Source organism: Rhopalosiphum maidis, chromosome 1 (genome assembly GCF_003676215.2).
Source record: "Rhopalosiphum maidis isolate BTI-1 chromosome 1, ASM367621v3, whole genome shotgun sequence".
NCBI lineage: Eukaryota > Metazoa > Arthropoda > Insecta > Hemiptera > Aphididae > Rhopalosiphum > Rhopalosiphum maidis.
In genome coordinates, this window is record NC_040877.1 from 16,118,997 (window position 1) to 16,139,993 (window position 20,997).

Consider the following 20,997-nt stretch of genomic DNA (forward strand, 5'->3'; position numbering starts at 1 on the left):
TTTATTTTTATTAATAATAACTATTATTATAACATTAGCTATAATGGACTTTGCAAGTTGCAACTAATCTAATAATAAAATCAGTATTGCCTTCGGGAGGCCTCTGATATAAATGTTTCTGATAAATTGTCATACAGATAACGAACGATATAGATAATTGAAAAAGCTTTTATAGATTTAATCAAAAAAAAGTAGAAAAATATTTTATCTAAACGTGTTATAATAGCCAAGTAAATTACCTATTGCGTGCAGTAGACAAGTTGTCTACACACTACACATTCACACTACCACACTTGAAATTTGAAATGAGTTTGTTTTCTTGCAATAACATAGAGCTTAAGTGTTTTTATTGACTGCTGTTATCTCATCTACGTCATTACTCTAGTTGTGTGATATGAACGTTATGCAATCAGTGGAGAGTGGAGACAAAGTATAACAATTTTCAATGAAATATAATAAAAACATAAATTATTTCTGAGAGAGAGACAAACTGATGGAATATTATCCAATAGCAAGTTATTTCGATTTATATTATAATAATAAATAATAATATATTATAATACAATGAATATACTCGTAATCGTCTTTTATCGACTATCCAGACAGTCCATTGCAAACGACGTCAGAAAAATGCGAGAGAACAGTATTAATTTGATCCTAAACCTTCGAAGTTCAGAGTTTCAGACCCGCTTCGGCGGTGGTCCGGGTGGTTGGTTTGCGATATCCAGAATAATGGGTAGCCGTTGGTCCTCCTCGGCGTGGGTACTATCCGAAAATCGTTTGCAAGTTTTGGACCTGTTGTGTTCTAAACGGGCCTTTGCAGGACAAGTATGCCGGTAACATGACGTAGACGTAGTATATCATCACGTTTATTGCTTTGGACGACGAGACGTCGAAAGGGGTGGTGATCGGGGGCGAGTCGGCCGGCGGTAATGTTTTGGAGATCCCCAAGGTCGGCGGTAACGGACGGAGGAGAGTGTCCGTACCTCACGAAACGTCTGCAGCGGTGGCGGCAGTCGCCGGAGTATAAAATAGACGTTGCCGATTTGTGCGACCGGTAGGGAACACGCCGGCTCGTCAGTCGGAGGGGAACCTTGGTGGGGGGGTGATGGGGCCGGGTGATTCGGGTACTGTTGCGGGGCGGAGAGGACAGGGTCGGCGGGGGCCGCGTGGAGAGGTACCGGGCGGCCGGGTTGTCGGATGACGCGGCGCCCGCGCCGTAGGCCGCGCCTCCCCGACCGCGCGCCGGTGCGACGTTGTTATCGCGGCGGCCGCCGACCCGCCTCCCCCGGCCCTGGCGACGGGCGGTCGACGCACAAGCCGCCAACCGCGAGCGCCGCACCGCCCGGTTCCGTTGGTCGTTGGCCGCGCGGTTGCCGCTTGTTGTCGCCCGCCGTCGTGCCGCAGCGCTCGCGCACCCGGCAAACACCGCCGCCGCTGAACACCGACGATAACGACGTATACGCATCGCGCCGCGTACATAACGACGAAGCCGTCGTCCGAAACGGTCCGGGTGGCGCTTTCGCTTCGCCACTGTAGTGTGTCGCCGCCGCCACCGGCTCACCGCCCCGCGCCGCCGCCGTTCGTTACTCTCTTTATTTTTTCTTTTTTTTTTTTATTATTACTATTACTACTGTTATTATTATTATTATTATTATTTCGTCCGCCGCCGCCACCGCCCTACCAACCTACTCGCCGTCGTCGCTGCGACGTTGCGTTGTTTCGCCATGACCGTGCTGTGAACCGACGAGGAAACCGGCAACATGAGCGCGTACAAAAAACGTTACAAGACCACCGCAAGTACGTGTCGGCAAAGTCCTAAACCGTTTTTCATTATTAATATTATATTGCTATTATTACTGTTTATTATTATTATTATTATTATTATTATTTAATATCTAATATTATCGTATTTAATTTTTTTTATAATATTTTTGCTGCTGATTTTTTTTTTTTATTGATATATATTTTTGTATTTCCCGTTCTCGTCAACTTTTTTTCGTCCTGCGTATGTACGCCTCCTTCGGTGACGCGCAACCAAATCTCTTTACCGGCCCCAGTCTCGGTGCCGGTCCGGTTGTCTGGACGACTTTCTTCGACGACGCATATAATATTGTTGTTGGTTGCCATAATACTATGTAGCTCTTTTGTAGGCGTATTCTTCGTCGCCAGCTGTACCGGTGATCACGTGTTTTCCATCTGTTTTTTCGGCAAAAACCGGCTTATTTCCATTACTATGTGTCGAATTCTCTCCGGTCGTCTATGCATAATATAATGCCCATTATTTTATTGTTATTTGTTGTTAATATTATGTTTATATCGAATTGCAATAAGATTTTGTATAATATACGAATTTCTCCGAACCAGGGATATCGTCGTCCCGCAGTGATCCCAAAACCAACTACCTTTTAGTAACTAATTTGATAAATCTTAAAATAAGGGCTCCCATCTCGACTGAATATTGTGATTTGCTTTGTTATGTCGGTTACGTCGTATACTCAAAAAAAAAATGTTAACGATGTCAAAATGACAGTCATCGTTCCATAGTTAGAAAAATAATATAGAGAAAAAAATTTGGTTTCGTGTCCACAAGTAATGAATGAATTTCATTTTCCAAATGTCATAATTTTTTTTTTAGAAAATCATCCAATCGATGGTTGAACCATTTTTTTTTTTTTGATTAGAGGGTTTTTATTTTTAAAACGGAACTTATGCAATCATTATATTTTTACAGATAAACATATTAAAACATTTATTTTGAGTTTAAATTCATAAAAATTGTTCATTGTCGTCCTGGAAATAATTTTACATTGCTTCTGAATAATTATTTTAACCTTGAGTTATGAAGTATTTCAGTATTTGTACCATGAAACATTATATTTGTCCGGCATAACGGTAAATATAATATAGTATACACCATTCAATATATGTATTGATACTATTAATACTCGTAGTCTGTAAGCACTAAAAATATAAAAAATACTATGGACTAAATTACAAATAACTCTCCTTGTGGATTTGTTGATAATTTAAGACGTACAATTTGATTAGAATATTCTATTATTGGTCAGATGTTATGCAAATAGTAATTAATATTAATTATAAAACATTACATTTACATATTGAAATATATTATCACGATCGACAAATTAAATGTAGAATTTAGGCCTTTTTTTATATTATTAGTGCTGCGCGTAATGAGAAAGAAAAACTATATTAAATGATTTTTTTATAGTTGATTAGCAATTTTTGTAGGGAAGTAGAAAAGCTAAACAGCTTCATGTAACCTTTTGATTGGAAATTTTTTACAGGCTTAAGTATATAGAATCAAATAGTTTGCTTGACTATAGTTCTTAGAAAAATGTTGAAAAACTATAAATTTATCAAATAAAATAAATTATGAGTGGGTTTAACTAGATCATGATAATTTTTGGAAACCAGAGAGGTATAATCATTTTTATATATAATGGTTTATAAACAATTCTCGTGCTTAAATATTTATACTATAACTAGTTTCTACCCATCAAAATTTAAAAAATATATATAATTATAATATAGTACCTACGTATGTATAATAATAATTCCATCTACCAATCGTATGCTTACAATTTGTATGTATTTAATTATTTCAACTTTGATTTTTCCCTGGAATTAAATTCAATTATCTGTTAAAATTATAAATAAATTTCTTAAATTGTTTAATAATAATTATCTGTAGTTTTTAAACAATATAATATATTATAATATGTTTTGTTGAAAATTTAAAAGCAAACGAATAGTGTAATACATTTTTTATATTGATTAACTTCAGAATTCTTAGAAACTAGTAATTAAAAATTAGCAAATACTAATTAAATATAAGTACATAAAATATTAAAACTAAAAACACTATTATTAGAAATTAGAATATGGGTACTGCTATGAATAACAGAAAGTTCAGGAAAAATATGAAATAAAAATAGATTTCTTTGTAAAATGTCGTAATTATAGTTTGGATAACTACTCTAATTTCGTCATAAGCTAACGGCTACAACCGCAAAGAATAAATACCAATAACTACAATATTATAATAATTTTTTTTTAAATAATATAATTTATTGACCGTCATTTTATGAAATACATTTTATTTTTTTAAACCCAAGTTTACTTTGGTGAACTATTTTTCAAACGTATTTAGAATATTAGATTACTTTTAAAATACATTGATTAATTTAATATAAAATAAATCCTTGATAAACTATAATCGCATTAAAATCGAATTCAATAACCTCTGATAAAAAAGTAGGTATTTAAAATTAAATTTTTCCATCCCAATTACGTAATAAGTGTAATTTTGTACAGGTACCTTTAATACTTAATTTATGAATTAACATTAGTTTCTAATTGAAATTTCAAAGTAAAATATTCACCGATTATACTATAACTAAATACAGTTTAACTAACTTTTATATAAGACAAGTATATAACTAAGAAATGTGTATACCAATTAAATTTAATTTTTGTGCCGATAAATAGAACAAATAAAAAAAAAAATCGATAATTTAAATATTAAAATAGTTGGTAGTAGGTAGTAAGAAATTTGATCTAGTTTAATCACAATCGTTTAAAATTACGTAATTTAAAGATCATTATCAAAATCAAAGTAATATAGCCCCGCCAATGGAAAATACACAAAAAATATATTAAAATAAAAAGTACTCAATATTCTAAATACATAATGTACATTGTATTATATTATAATATTATTATATCAATGAGATAATGAAAACCAAAAAATAATCAATACAATAAATAATTAAACTATATTTTTAAATTTGTTTTCACATTAATAAATATTTAATAAGTATTCGTAATATTTTCTTAGTATAAATATAACTCAAAAACGTAATTAAATAAATTTAATAAATATATGTTTAACAAAAAGTTATTCGAATCCTAGAGAAATATTGTAAGAAATCATGTTTATTATAATTATGTTAAATTATGTTTTTAATTGTATTGATTAAAAATTGAATACGTGAATCTAGATTATCTACCTATAATTATGTAATCATGCTTTGGAAAATATACAAATGCATGTGATAAGTATATTATGTTATACCATTATAAATTTTCAATAATACGTCATAACTCATAATATTAGCAAATTGTTTTCATGTATTAATAAGTATATCTAAATTAGTATTTTTTAGTATATTATATTAAACACTAAGTATTTCTTCTAAATCTCATTTAGTTTTCGTAAATGAAATATCTAGAAAAATGATATTCATTTTTTAATTATCATAAATTAAAATTCCAGAGCAATCAATTTTTCTTTGCTAATTTTGTTAGTTTGTTACCAATTCATTTTTATATATCTACGCAAATATTATATATATTACTTTTTTTGTGTATCATTTTATAGGTATAAACATTGTATTTTAAATTTTAATATTATAAGTTATTCGTATTATTTATTATATATGTATTTATTTATTTATTTATGTATACCAAGATGGTTTAAAATATAGACATCATAAATATTATTTATTTTTGCGTTTTTCCCTTTCAATGATGTCATTCAATTCTGACATAGTATCTTTAAGAGTTATTTATGTAATTTTCAAAATAACTAGGACAAGCACTCATTACAGCATGCCTGCTAAACAAGCCCTGCGTACAAATGTAATGTATTGAACGCTATCCCTGAATATACGTCTTATACTTAATATATCGACGTCCGGCGAATGGCAATGTCTACTTAAAACTATCAATCTTTTTAAACAATCCACTTATGTATAAAACTATTTCCACAGTTTAAAATGTAATTTTTACCGTGTGATTGACCTAAATTTTTTATAACCGGTCAATGGATAATATTTCGATCAAAATTGTCCAATCAAAGTAATCCTCTAATTATTTTTATGTTTGGTTAAAAAATTCTACTAGAAAAAAATTGGTATTATTCACAAATTTTAGGGGGTTTTCATTGTATGTTTTTGGAACTTTGATTATCTCATTTTGCTTGTAACAATATTGTTATTATAGTTAAGTTACACTTATAAAATATACTATTTAAAATATTTAAAATAGTTTTCTAAAAAAAAAATACATAAATATATAATAAACCATTTGCGGTCTTGTTGACTTGGCCACTTGGGGTTTTTTTACTTAACTAAATTTATAAGTATGTTGTTGACCCTTCTTTTGATATATTGTAAACGTTTCATACATCCAAAAATTGAAGGTCATCATCTTGTTTCATAATTTTATTCAAATAGTTAAGTTAGTTTTCATTCTTTTTTTTTATTAAATTACCATACCCACAACGAGTGCAAAATATTAAATAATTTGTTCCCTTTGACCATTGAACTTTCTTTTATATATAATCTAAACAAATTCTATTATCAATTATTCAATTAAGATATGATACTTAATTGTTGTAACTACGTTTCTTAATTTATTTTAGATTAGAAATAATTTAAAATGTATACATCGACAAATAAAAATAAAAATTGTATTTCTTTTAAAACGTTGATATCAGTTTCTATATTTTGTTTTTTAGACAGCATAAATATCTCGAACCGATATACAAATAATGTTGTATTCAAAAATGACCACACATATACGGAAAGGCAGGGCAGAACCGTATTAGAAACCATAATATGATAGTTTTATGATCTAAAATAGTAGAAATATAATTAGTGATACATTATACCCTTCATAAAAAATTTTTAATAACACAAATTATTATTAATAAATTAATTTTTTGTAAAATAATTATGACTTTATAATTTACCTATTTTATACAACTATCATGGGCATTCCCATGCAGGAAGAGAGGGATATAGAGTAGAGATTTATTTTAGGTACTCTTATAGTGGCTTTCATGTTTAACTGATATTTAGTGTTGATTTAACAGTTATTAAGTAAAAAGTATAAGCAATGTTTTTCCAAATTATATTATTAAATACCTAATCTGTACTTGTTCGTAATTTTAAACGATTCAGTAATATAAACATAAAATAAATATTCAAAAAGTCAATAATTATAATAATAACCTTATATAAATATATAATGGATACCTGTCATCTAATAAATAAAACATATTTGGAACAGTATTCATGATTATACCTATAATAATATTATGAACTTATAAAAAATTTAAATTATGTACTATATATATATATATTATTATATGTGTGAAAATGTAATAAATATGTCAGGGCTTGAAACCGATATTGAATACCGATTTTGAATACTGGTTAAATCCTTTAAAAACCGATATCAAAATTGGAAAAAAAATGTTTCGGTTTCGAGCCCTGAAATATATGACTATAAATTGACAAATGAGTTACGGACTACGTCATATCGTGGATCTAGTATCTAAGTTACTAATATATCCGGTTAATCTGATAAATATCTTGTGTCAACACATTATCATGCTCAAATTATCGTTCAACAATAATTATTAAATTTGGCAACGTTGAAAAAAAAATCAAAATCGAGCGTTGTCAATCGTGTTACTAAAAATGCTGTTCTTAGTCGTATTTTACGTGTTTTATTAAATGTTATATTATATTATTAATTATTCCTTTTGACTTATTTGTACTTTATACCCAAGTATCTAATCAAATTACAGGTAACTCATTATGAACATACAAAATGTAAGTACTTACTTAATAGTCAGTCGAAAATATATTTTCATTATAATAATTTATAATTAGAATAATTGTATAAGTACAAGTAACCAAGTAGGAAGTTTATTATGTTATTGATGTGAAGTTTAAGTGAATAACAAACAGCATACGTTTTTAACTTTTTAAGTGAATTTAAATAAGGTTTCTAATGTTAATATTTATTATTTATTTTAATGTTTTATCACTTATCGAGAAACGACGAAATTAAAAAAAAACTTGTATGATAACTCTATCACCACAGAATAGATTAAATCTATTCTGTGCTATCACTCTACAAAACAAATAGTGATGAAGATAAGAAGTATAAATATAATACTAAAACGTCAGTTCACAATTTTTTTTTATCAACTTATACGAAGGCATTAAACTCATTTATATTTATTGTTGATTGATTGCCTTTGTTTTTAAAACGTACATGATAAAATAGTATATCTTCATAAACATTTATACTATGATGATGCATGACCATATTTAGGGAGCGAACTGAGCGAAGCAACTAGAGGCTATTTCCCCCGGGTATTGCTAACTTTTTTTTTAATATTCATTATTTTATTCATATTCTCATAACTATTGATTTATTTCTTACAGTTAATTTTTCATAAAATTAATTACATTTTATCATATGTCTTAGAACATCAACATTAGTTGTTGCCACTAAGCGAAAATTCATAAATACCGTACTAATATATAGTAATGTGCCCATTTACTTTTTACCAATCGCATCAATTTTATTTTTAAATAATTAAAAATACGATTTTAGGATATTGCTGATATTAGTTTAAGGATATTTTAATTTTAATTTTTTCAAATATCATGTAAATCATAAACTAGTATATTTTTATACAGGTAATATGATTTTTTTTTTATACTAAAATAATATGTTCTAAATACTTCATGTCGAAAGTGTATTAAAGTAATATTCAAAATAAAATATATTTATTAATAAAATATATTATACTAACCTTGAAATATAATTTACATTTAAAACTATTAGGTGCAGTGATAAATTATTTTATTCTTGAAGTTTCGTGCATTTTAAAAATGTATTTTATTAAACTAAGATTTATTGATCTAGAACTTAACATTTACCTATGCATTATACTTGTTATATGGATTAAACTATTAATCGAATCGCGTATTTGAATGCCTAAATAATTCAACATCTACATTATCTCCGTCTTATATAAATCTACAACATATACCAAATTTACGTTCAGCAGAATCAATATTGTGATGTTAAGTTTAAAATTAAAGTAAATTGACTTATTTTAAAATGTATAGGTAAACATATTAAATGTTATCTTGTTGAGTTTTTCGTTATTTTAGTTTTAAAGCGATTAATAAATAAATAAAATATTAAAATTTAAAAATGCTCAACTATCAAGAGCTCACAAATAATATTCTTACTTTCAAGGTTGATTTTTTGTAATATTAAAACTAACAACATTAATCTCCTACTTCTCAATCAAATTCTTCATAGCCTCAGATTTTCTCATCACAATTTCAATATTTAAGTAGCCTTTAAATGATCATATTATTATGTACATCGTTATATTTCTATATTATCTTTATGTAATTTAATCTTGACAATGGCCACTGTTGCGGTCGCTGGTTTATTAAAATAATAAACTAACTTAAATAACAATACAAAATGGATTTTGTTGAAAACAAATTTTCAATGTTAGGTATATACGTATTTAAGATGAGTCAACACATGCGACTATGTAAGCATCAAGTCTTATTATTAAGTGACTAAACTATATCATGTTAACGATATAACTTCTGTAGTAACCCTATTACTAGCATACTAATATAATATACATTATACAAACCTAGAAATCGTGTAAAAGCTTAAAAAGCGTATGATGACTAATATTTAACATGTTTTTAATTTTTTTATATTATTACATAATACCATCATCATATTATTACCATGGCATTACAACATTGGGACCTATTGCAGCTTAGTAATTTTATACACCTCATGTCGTCACTAAATTTGATTACTGGACTAATCTAATAAACCTTCTAAGAACACTTCATAAAAAGGTTTATAATCTAACTGGCACTTGATTGTTTTGATTTAAACACAATTAGTTTTGTTTCTATATTATGTATATATTATTTAAACTGTACATTTATAAATGATATTATACACTATATTTTCACATATCCATGCGTCTGCCAACTTCCGTTGTCATAGTTACCTCTTACCTACCTACTAAATGCCATTATGGATTTTATAAAAATATTATTTGACTGTAAATTTTGGCATAGGTATCTTCTTGAATACAACGTTATAAATATATTGATTGTTAGAAAATTATTAAACCTACCATTTTATTTTATAAGTATATTTTTTTTAGATAGCATTCATACAATTAATCATGCACAGTTGTATTTTAACTATGCGGTCCGTTTAGAAATAAAAATTTGAATATAACACATTTAATTTCGCAATTTACCATACATTTGTGATTATATTTTATTTTAAACTTATGTATTATATACATAGTGTAGGTACATATCATTATTTAGTATATGCTTGTCACTCGTGAGCTTTTGTAGCTTTTAGAAAAGCTGTTCAAAATATATTCATTCATTGTGATCTTTTTTTTTTGTATTCTGTAAATGAGTACACATTAATTGTTAACAATTTAACAATATGAAATATCTTATTATTGAAAAATTAAAAAGCAATAATTTATTTCTAGTTACCTAAATCAATTTAAATATTTATCTTTTTCGTGTCATTTGGTATTGTTTCCAATGTCTGTAAGTGTACAGGTTTACAATTATGTATTAAATAACTGTAGACTGTGGTCATGTTTATCTGTGTAGATTACCATGGTTCTGGTCTCTTAAGCCACATTCACAACTTGCCGTGTCGTGTTGAGTTTAATATTATATTTTATTTCTATAGCCTGAGGTATATACCTACGTTATAACGTGTTTTTTCTTATATATTGAATATACAGAATATTACCAAATGTTAATGGTAATTTTCAATCCTACACATAAAGTGATAAATTTGTATTGATCCTCTTTCCAAACCTTGGATTTATTTAAATTTGTTTAAAATAGTCTATGTACAAACGAAAATATATACCGTTAATATTTTTTTTCAATATTTTAAAATAGAAAAAATAATTATACTATTCACATGTGCATGATGTTGAGTCATATTTGCAGTGCACAACTATTGCAAAGAGAAATTCGTTTTTAAAATTTGCAATGAATGATGAATCATTGGAAATATGTGATTTTTCTATGAAATTAAAATTTTTCTAGTGCATGACGATGTTGTATATGTTGTATACATTTCAGGTTACACATTGGGAATTTAATAATTGCATTTAATTTTATTCGTATTCAAACAGTTATTTTGTAATTTATATTTTATAATAATTCATAGTGTATTGTGAATTATGATTAGGATATACATACGTATATCATCTATTTTTAATATGTATATAGGTAATTATAATAACAAATTATTACATTATAATAGAACACAGACATACATTTAAAGAATTACATGCAAATTTTATTTTTAGGGCATAACAATGTTAATTTTTTGCATGACTTGCACAGCAGTTACTTGTTATGAGTAAAAAATATGAATATAAATTTAAAGAATGAAATTGATTTAAAAGATATTATAAAATATAAATAATACTGCAATGATATTTTAAAATAAAATAAATTAGTGCCATATTATAAATTGTGACAGATCTGCGACTGAGCACTCTTGGTATGTGAAATGGGTTTTTATATAAAATATTGTTATCAGTGATTATTAATAAGTAGATGATCTTATAATGTTGTAATTATTTTATTTTCATCACACTTATTTGAATTTGACTACAACAATTATTTTGGTATTTATATTAAAAGACTAAAATGAATTTTGGTTTTCGTAAATTTAAATTTTACATAATACGAGTACATAATAAAATACGTAATATATCATTATAACATTTTACAATACATTACTTAACTTAGTAGTTGGTACTTAAATAGTTGCACAGTATAGTCATGTATATATCTATATAAGACATGTTATACGACCTATATCTTAAAATATGTATAGTTATTGCTTTAAATTTCATTTTTCGCAAATTAAATAATTAAAACACATTTTGATTAATGTTTAATGTTTTATCTGAAATGTGGAATTATTGGTGTTTTTTTTTTACTTTATAGTGAAGTATTTCTCATTTTTAATTATTTTAGATTCTAGGCGGAGCGATTAATGTATTGATTTTACAATGATATGTGTGTTTTTTTTGTGATATATACGCGATAATTAATCGATGTATAAAATGCTTCAATTTTCACTTTGAAGCTGATTTTGGATACCAAATTGTATCTAGTTGTACTTTAAAGAATTAAAAATTCTCGGTACTTCTTTTTTATAATCGAGAAAAACAAAAAAAAATTAGGTGAAACATGGGAAGGGGGGCAAAATTAATTTTTCTTTTATATAAACTAAAAATAATTTAAAGTTAATTACTTAAATAGGCATAAAATTCTTATTATGTTAAATATTATGATATCATTACGATTTACAATCTTTATCAAATGAACATTTTTTAAATAAATTATTAATTAAAGTATTATATAGAAAAAAAACGAGCCCCCTTAGCCCCCCCTCAAATACTTGTCCTGTGCAATCTTCCATCACCAACCTCCCTCGGTCTAACCTCGGTTGGATATTATTTATTCATAAATAACTGAAAATAAATATTTTATTTATCATAGTTCATGAATATAATTTTACTATTGTGATTATTTTTATTTTTAATTGCCATACCAATACTATACGGTAAAATCAAAATTGTAATATATTTTTTCAATAATATAAAATATTATTGTTATTTTTTTTAAGTCAATATCAACATACCGAAGAACGATAATGTAAATATAAATAATAATGTACGTAATGGCCAAAAGTCAATAGTTAATATTTTTTTAATTACTACAAACTTAAAAAAATCTTCATTTGGGGTAAAAACATGAGACTTTTCAAAATGTTGAACTTAAAATACTGATAATTTTTTATATGTTTTCGATATTTTTTAAATTTCGAGAAAATTTTTTCTCATCAACATTTCTAGAAGCAAAATATTATACAATTTCAAATGTTTCAAATAATAAAAAAATACCTAACATTAGTCATTACCAATACATTCACTGTTTCGCTAAAAAACTAAAATTATCAATTCTTATATTTGCATAATGGTTTTTCATTTTTATAAAAATTGAAACATTTCAAAATGTTATAATATATTTATTGAAATTTTTAATATGTTTAAGGGTTTAAGCTTGCTTTATTTATGATGCTTTAACTTATTCTAATAGTTTTTTTATTAAAATTATATTATTTAAAAAATATATATCTGCAATAACAACGTTGTGTTATTTTGTTTATAATTTTGATTCGTAAAAATAATATTATAATTATTTATTATAAATCAATCATAAACGTAACCTGAACAGTCAGTTATAAATTATCATTTTATCTTTTGAGTAAAATAAACATAGTAATGACTAATGATCTTAAATTTCCTAATTCCTTAATCATCATTATCTTTATATCATCATAATATTATGAACTAGTAATTATTGACAGAAGTTCAAATTCATTGTATAGATTTGTATTTAGTAAAATACTAAAATAAATATCTATATAGTATATACGTAAATATTTTATCTGCTAAATATTCTGTGTATTACGTTTCTAAGGAAGTTCAAGTTGAAAGCTCATAATTTATGAATATCGCGTATAAATAACGAAAAGTCGGAAATCGGGAAATGATGCCAAAGACCGAACTACCGGGGTGTTATATAATGTAATAGTGATGGTGTAGTTGTTATTATATACATTTAAACGTAACAATAAATCATCGCATTCAAATATAACGATTGATTTTGACGCGTTTTTATATTTTATTGCGTTCGTATGAAAAATATTAATCACAAACATAATTATTCTGAATAAAATTAAAAAATCTTATGAAAATACAATTTCCAATTCTACAGCTATATAATAGCGTTTTTGCTATAGCAGGTATGCCCGAAGAAATCTTTTCCGTGAGATGAAACCTACCACGCAAAAGAGCATAATATATTTTATCTAATATTTAAGACCTCCCCAAACCAATCCGCTGTCCCGCTGGGCTATACGCAACTCGAATTTCTCGAATGAAAGCCGACGGTTCCGTCAATACCGCGGCGGATCTTCTGTATCAAATGGGGAGGCTCTTTCGAGGAATACTCTACACTTTAAACCTATAATTGATTAAGTTTGGGCGTACGTGATGGGTTGAAAGAAAAAAATGTTGATTCGTAAAATTGAAAAACGAAAGAAACGCCGAAGGCCGAACAGTCGATGCGCTTACGCACTAATTTAGCAGCAGCTATACCTACCACTACTACTTCTACTACTACTACGATACTTTAGTCAGTATATGGTTACTATTGCTGGCGTATAGATGATGTGGGATAACGCGACGGTGAACGTCGTCGAGTGTTATTCGTACAGGTATAATACTATGTAGTTGTAGACGTTGCCGCCGCAGCCGCCGACCTTGAACGCCGAACTCGACACGGCGTACGATCGGCGGCTCTGCAGCGCAAGCGGACCACGAGAGACGCGCTCGCCAGTGTCGGCGAACGCGTCCAGGTACAACCATCAGCCTATTACTACAACGATTGTGCGTCGTCCAGGTCCGCGAGTCGCCGCCGTGTCGTTTTCTTTCGCCTCTTCGGGAACACAACTACAGTACAACACCAGTCACAGCCGGCATTGCTCCGAACTCTTCTGAAACGTCGTCCTCGCGTTTTTCGTCGAGTTTTGAGCCTTTCAAAATCCAGTGTCCGGGCCTTACTCCCCCGCCCTCCGATGCGACAGAATGACAACGGGTCGCGTTCGTGTCGCCGCCGCGGCTGAGGTCAGAACTCGATTTTTCTCTTTTATTGTACAACAAAATAATAACAATGATTATAATACGATTTCGACGTTTGCATCATGCCTGCCGATGCTTTTGTTGTCCGTTCTCCCCCCCTCCCCTTACCCAACCACTCAGTCGGTGCATTTTTTTTTCTTTTCACATGGTTAAGGCGTGCGCGTTTTGGAAACGGTCTCGAAACGGATTCACTCGCACACAGCACACACATGCTGGCACACAAAAGAGCTGATGTTTACGCGGCGCGTTGTACGCCAGCGGGTGGTAGCGGTTGCATGCGGTGCTCGGCGCGGTTTCAACCCGGGGGTGGGGGCAGAATATTTCGATTTGTCAAAGCGACGTTGTCACGTTTCCCAACCGCCTTTTGTGCGCGTACAATGGTCGAGCGGCGTATACAGCGTGATCGTCTAACCGACGACAACATTTTTGTCGTGGTTTTGGTTTTTATTGTCTTTATTCTTCCTTTCTTTACCCGTTCCACGCTAACGTTGTCGACGAAACCGATGAATAATGTGTATTTTTTTCAATCTGTCGCTCGTTGCAGTCTGCGCCGTGACGAGTTACACGGATTTAAATGATATAATCCTTGATATAATAATGTACGAATATATTGAATTCGTATAGTTTTGATAATGTATTTGTGGGCCAGGAGACGGGAAAATGTCTTCGCGATACAACTCAGGTCATCCCGAAAACTTGGGCTGATCGTCGCCGACACTGCGACCGCTCTGTGTGTCTGATACACTATCATCATTCGTCACATTTAAAACGTCGTAGTAATATTATGTAACATACCCTGTCCAACACTTTTCACAATAATACCTATAAGGCTATAACCGATTGTCGGTTTCTATACCCCCTGCCGGTAGCACCATACGCGTCTTCAGTCGCCTACGGTCGACAATAATTAATTGTGTCCCTTAGTTTTGCCCCGATTTCTGGACCGTGTCTTGTCGGCCCAGAAATCGATTACGTTCAGTGATATATCAGCACGTTTCGCCTCCAAGACGACGGTCATCATGAGGTCTTTGAATCCGGCGAAGCGCAGTGCGAGACTTGCGGGAAAACGGCAGCCCGCTGTAAACGTTGCATTAGGAGGTTATACAACGGACTGCGGAGAAAGCCGCTGGTTGAGAAACGAACGGGGTTAGCGCGCTTGTAATTGTTTTTCTTGTCCGTCATAAATAATAATTATAATTGTGAAGCGTAGGTAGAGTGTTGGGCATCGATTTTTGAACATTTTCAATTCCAAAAATCAACAATTTATCATTGTATTTGTCTGTACGTACCGATTCTAACTAATTGAAAAAACTCCAAATACGAAACGAATGTCATTGTGTTAATCATAACATAGTAGTATGGACGTTGCGAACTTTGCCTGAAATATCCTAGTCGATTTAAATTAGTGTATACATGGTACATAAATAATAACATCATATTGTTTGGAAACACGAAACTTGCCGACTATTGTCAGTATCCCCACTTTAAAAGTCACTATAGGATTTGGTTTTTAGTGCATATGGCATCCATAATAACAATATAGGAGGTATATAGTATTATAAAATAATATTTATTACTTAATTTTTTTTTGTCTTATGCGTAAACGATTGAACGCTATTTTCAATAATAGACGTTTCAACATTTGTTACCATCTATAATCAGGAACTTCGAATATTTTTCAGGATCTTTATACCTACAATTATTTAACGTATTTTACAGTGAAATGTCGTTTGTAAAAACATTTATAAAATAAATACAACTTCACAAGTATGCGAGTATTTATTAGATATATATTTTTTTTATTATTAATTATGGGGTTAAACAAAAGTATGTTGTTATTGAGTTACTAGCTTATAACTATATTGATTGATAAGATTAATACATTCATTTATATTAATTTTTAACATTGGTTCCGACAGTTAAATTTATGATTAATTAAATAATATGTATGAAACATATTTTTAATTTCCATCGAATTATATGTTAATATATATAATACCAAGAATTTTTGTCACATTTGTTTATATTTTATACAAAATAACAATGCAATTCACTCCGATTGTAATTTTCGTTTAGTTCGCATTGTTTTGTAGTTTTGTTTATAATCATATATCGGGCACAAGTTTTATAGTTGACCTACATCGTAGGTACAAAGTAGGTAGCAACTTAGTTCCACCTTTATTTTTAATTGGTATTTGATGGTAATGATAATAATAATTTCTGCAATAAGGATTTATAAATTGTACAATAAAAAAAAAAGAATAATATAAATAAAGTGTGTTATGTAATCTAGTTGTGACTTGAAAAATATATTTTTCTTATACATAAATGCAATTTGAAATTAAATAATTTACTTTTAAGTTTCAATATAGATTTTTATTTTTATTTATGACTATCTACCATTTACTTATTAAAGTATGATGTATAGTTGGTTCCTTTTTGAGATAGGTATTTTGAATGAAACAATTATATTGTACATTTTTTCCTCTTGATTTTATTATTATTTTTAGATTTAAATAATTATTTATCTTCTAATTAGTAATTCCTAGAAAAATATGTTTAGGAATATAATTTGAATATTTTTGTTCACACTTACTTGTGTTTACCTAAATTAATGTAAAATTTTGTAGTAAAATTATTATTTTTATGAGTATTTGATTGGTCTCAGTATATCATTAATTTCTTATCAAATTAGTGTGCTTTTGTTTTATCAAATTGCTTGACTTAGTATTTCATTATTCAATATTTATCAGTGTCTTTGTAGAAAAAATATTGACAAGGTTCCTACTAAAAATATTTTATTGCAAATCAATTTAATATTTAGATTTTTAATTTTTGGTGAATAGCGAGTTGTTAATGCAATATATTGTGTAATGTAAATAATTATTAAAAAAATATTGAACATTTTTTCTAATTTTGTAGCTACCTATTGTTATTAATAGTTTTTTTTATTTTATTTTAGATGCTGCGAACAGTGATAAACAACAACATGCATCACCTAGAGTAACACTAAGACTTACCAACACGGGTAATAATCAATTTAAGAGTTCGTCTGCTCGACAGGATGAGAAAAATAAGAAAATAGCTGAGGAACAGAACGCCAGCATGACGAATGATACGTCAGTATTATAAAAAAAAAATATACTTTTTGGATTTGTCAAACACAACATATTAGATAATAAATCTTTTAATTTATAGAAAAACTGTTGAGACTGAAGAAAAACCAGATACACCCAGTCAGTCGATTTCTCAATCGACTGCAAATGTATCGACTAGTGCGCCAGCAGAGAGTACATCAGCTAGTACTTCTAAAGAAACTGAATCCAAAGATGGGGACTCAGTTGAAGCAACAGATACTGTAAATAGCTCATTAAATGATCAACTGCAAAGCCATCAAAAGAAGCAGATAATTTAAAACGACCTCTAGTTGAAGAAGATGAAGAAGTTAAACCAAAAAAACGCAAAGAAGATAGCCAAAGTTCTAAAGGTGACTTACTTATTTTGAATTTAATATGAGTTAATAAGTCACTTTCTATGGTAATGGTTACTATCAATTGGTTTAAAATGATACTTTAATATTCAACTATTAATCTTTTAAAATGATCAAACAATATTTTGTTAAATTTAAAATCAGTAAATTTATTATGGTTATTAGAACTTAAAGATTTGCTATTGCAAAAAAACTGAATATGATTATAGTTGGTACTTAGTATTAAACTATAAAATTACTAAAAAATTATATTAAGATTAGTTAATCGTATACTTATATGTTTAAACCTAAAATGTTATAACGTATAAGTCATAATAATTTATTTTAAATTAAATTAAATGTTATTCTATGCTATATTGATAAATATTAAGACATATCAGATTATTTGTTTATATGTATATAAATGGCAATATATAATGAAAAATTCCGTTAAGTTCAAAAATTGTATTAATTTAGTTTTTTTTTTATTAAAATGCACCCTTACATATCAATCTTGTACAAGTTAAACAATTATAGAAATTTTTAGTTTTTTAAAAAAAAAAACAAATGCAAATATGATCTTTAGTTAGTAGTAATAATATATTTTTCATACTATAATATATTGTACTTTGAATATAAATTAGTAATTTAAATTAAAATAATGAATTAGTATAAAATACCATATAATATTTATTGATCTGTAAAATATATTAAGAACTCTTAGAAGATATTTCAAGTAGAAATATATATGTATTTTGATTTAATTATTTATAATATAAATCATATAATATGTAGTTTATTATATTATTGTTGTATTTAATTGAACTATTGATTTTACCCAAATTTAAAAAGACAGTGATAATTTAATTTAACACACCCTACTTTATTAGATGAAAAATAAAAAAAAAATATTAAATATTCCATTTTTTTTAGGTAAAAATGAAGCTTCTAGTCCTAAACCTGATAGTGACGAGGATAAATCTGGTGGTTCTGGACCTTCTAATGCTGACAGTCCTGGAGGTGGCCCCAAAGTACCCCCATTAAAAATTGTGATACCTACTACTGATGCCGATACGGGTACAAGAACAAATGGCAAGAATGGTAATCGATCACATCATCATACAGCATTACCGTATGTAGTACCATCTGAAGAGTCACCACCGGCATCTAATCAGCCTAACTCACCTAAGTCTCCGCAAAAAGCAACTTCTGATACAATAGCTGTTGAAGAGCAAAAGTCTCCTCAAACCAGAGTATTACGGTCGTCTAACAGATGCGGCAGTAACAGTAGTGGTGCACCAAGTCGTGGTACTTCTCCAATTGTTCCTGATGAACAGTTGGCTCAAACTGCATCACCAGCTGCTGTGACAGTAGATGTAGGATCAGGTAACCCTTCTCCGTCTGCTACTCGTTCAGAACAAACTGAAAATGTATCGGCCAACATTTCTGGAGATGACAAACAGGCAACTACTACTGCTGCAGCTACTGCAACTACAACGTCTGAATCTACTGCAACTGCTGAATTGTCAGGTATGGAACTTCATCCTAGACGACGCAAATTGAAAGCTAGCCGTACTGAATCCGAAACTAGTGATACTTCATCTGCCGCCAATGTTACTACTGTAGAAACTAATCCGTCCGGCACAACCAGTGAACCTGCTCCAGTTACCAATTGCTATCAGATGTTTTTAAACATTAGAAAACAAGTAAATTGATTAAATAATAATATATTAAATTGCTGTTTTTATTTATTTATGTTATTATTATACTATATTTATTTTTTGTAGATTGATAAGAGACGTAAGAATTTGTTTCCTGTGCAACCAAAACCACCATCTGGATTTAAAGACTATCTAATGAACAGATGCACGTATGTTTTGGCTGGTAATTCTAATAGCCGTGTAGTAAATACACAAACCCCATCACCAGCCAATTTACATGAACAGTTGAAAAAGCTGTTTGTTGAACAGGAAAAGGAGAGACAAAGACTTCGTGTACAGGTTTGTTCAGTTGGCCTGAAAAAAAAATAACATTTATATAATAACACTACCGTGATTTTATGATTTGTTTAGCACATAGTAGAAAAAGAAAAATTGGTGTTGAGTGTTGAACAAGAGATACTCAGGGTTCATGGACGTGCAGCTCGTGCATTAGCTAATCAGCTTTTACCATTTTCTGTATGTACTATACTCAAGGATGATGAAGTATATAACATTATGACACCTGAGCAAGAAGAAGAGAAAGACAGACATGCAAGATCCCGTTACAATGGCCGTCTTTTTTTGTCATGGCTACAAGATGTAGATGACAAATGGGAAAAAATTAAGGTAATAATTCTATAAATTATAACTATTTTTAAACAAATATTTAAATATTTTATGATCATTACAGGAATCAATGTTACTGAGACATCACAATGAGGCAGAGAGTTTACATGCTGTACAAAAAATGGACTGGGGATGGAAGTTAAAAGAATTACAGTTATGTACCTATAGTTCAGAACCCAATATTGATGAAGAGCATGTACCAATGGTTTTAGTCAGCGATGATTTCGATCTCTTGCCCGCCTAGTTTTGTTATTCATTAACATATCGGTACAATGTCAACGGTCGAGTAATGGTTATTTATTCGACTAAGCTTTAGTTGAGATTATTATTGTTATGGATAAATATTTTACTTGACAACTTCCAAATGTTTGTCATTTGTATTCGTGCCATTTTATCAATAATATGTTAATAACAATATTGTGTGTTTGGCCAAGTATTGTTTGTTACATCTTTCTTTTATTATAAATTTATAATTTCTTGACGAATACTATTATGGTGATAATAAATGTTTTTTCAAACCAACTGTTTACTTTTATTTATTTATATTT

General features: G+C 29.3%; 1 protein-coding gene across 1 annotated transcript; it reads left to right on the forward strand.

Annotated features, from left to right (window-relative positions):
• Positions 1 to 1,477: 1,477 nt before the first annotated feature.
• Positions 1,478 to 20,972, forward strand: LOC113554519 (ankyrin repeat domain-containing protein 12). Its single transcript, XM_026958403.1, is given in 8 exon segments — positions 1,478 to 1,800; positions 17,616 to 17,772; positions 17,852 to 18,030; positions 18,033 to 18,140; positions 19,056 to 19,828; positions 19,910 to 20,122; positions 20,195 to 20,449; positions 20,514 to 20,972. Coding segments are annotated over 8 exon segments (1,902 nt in total). The 5' UTR covers positions 1,478 to 1,763; the 3' UTR covers positions 20,694 to 20,972.
• Positions 20,973 to 20,997: the final 25 nt, after the last annotated feature.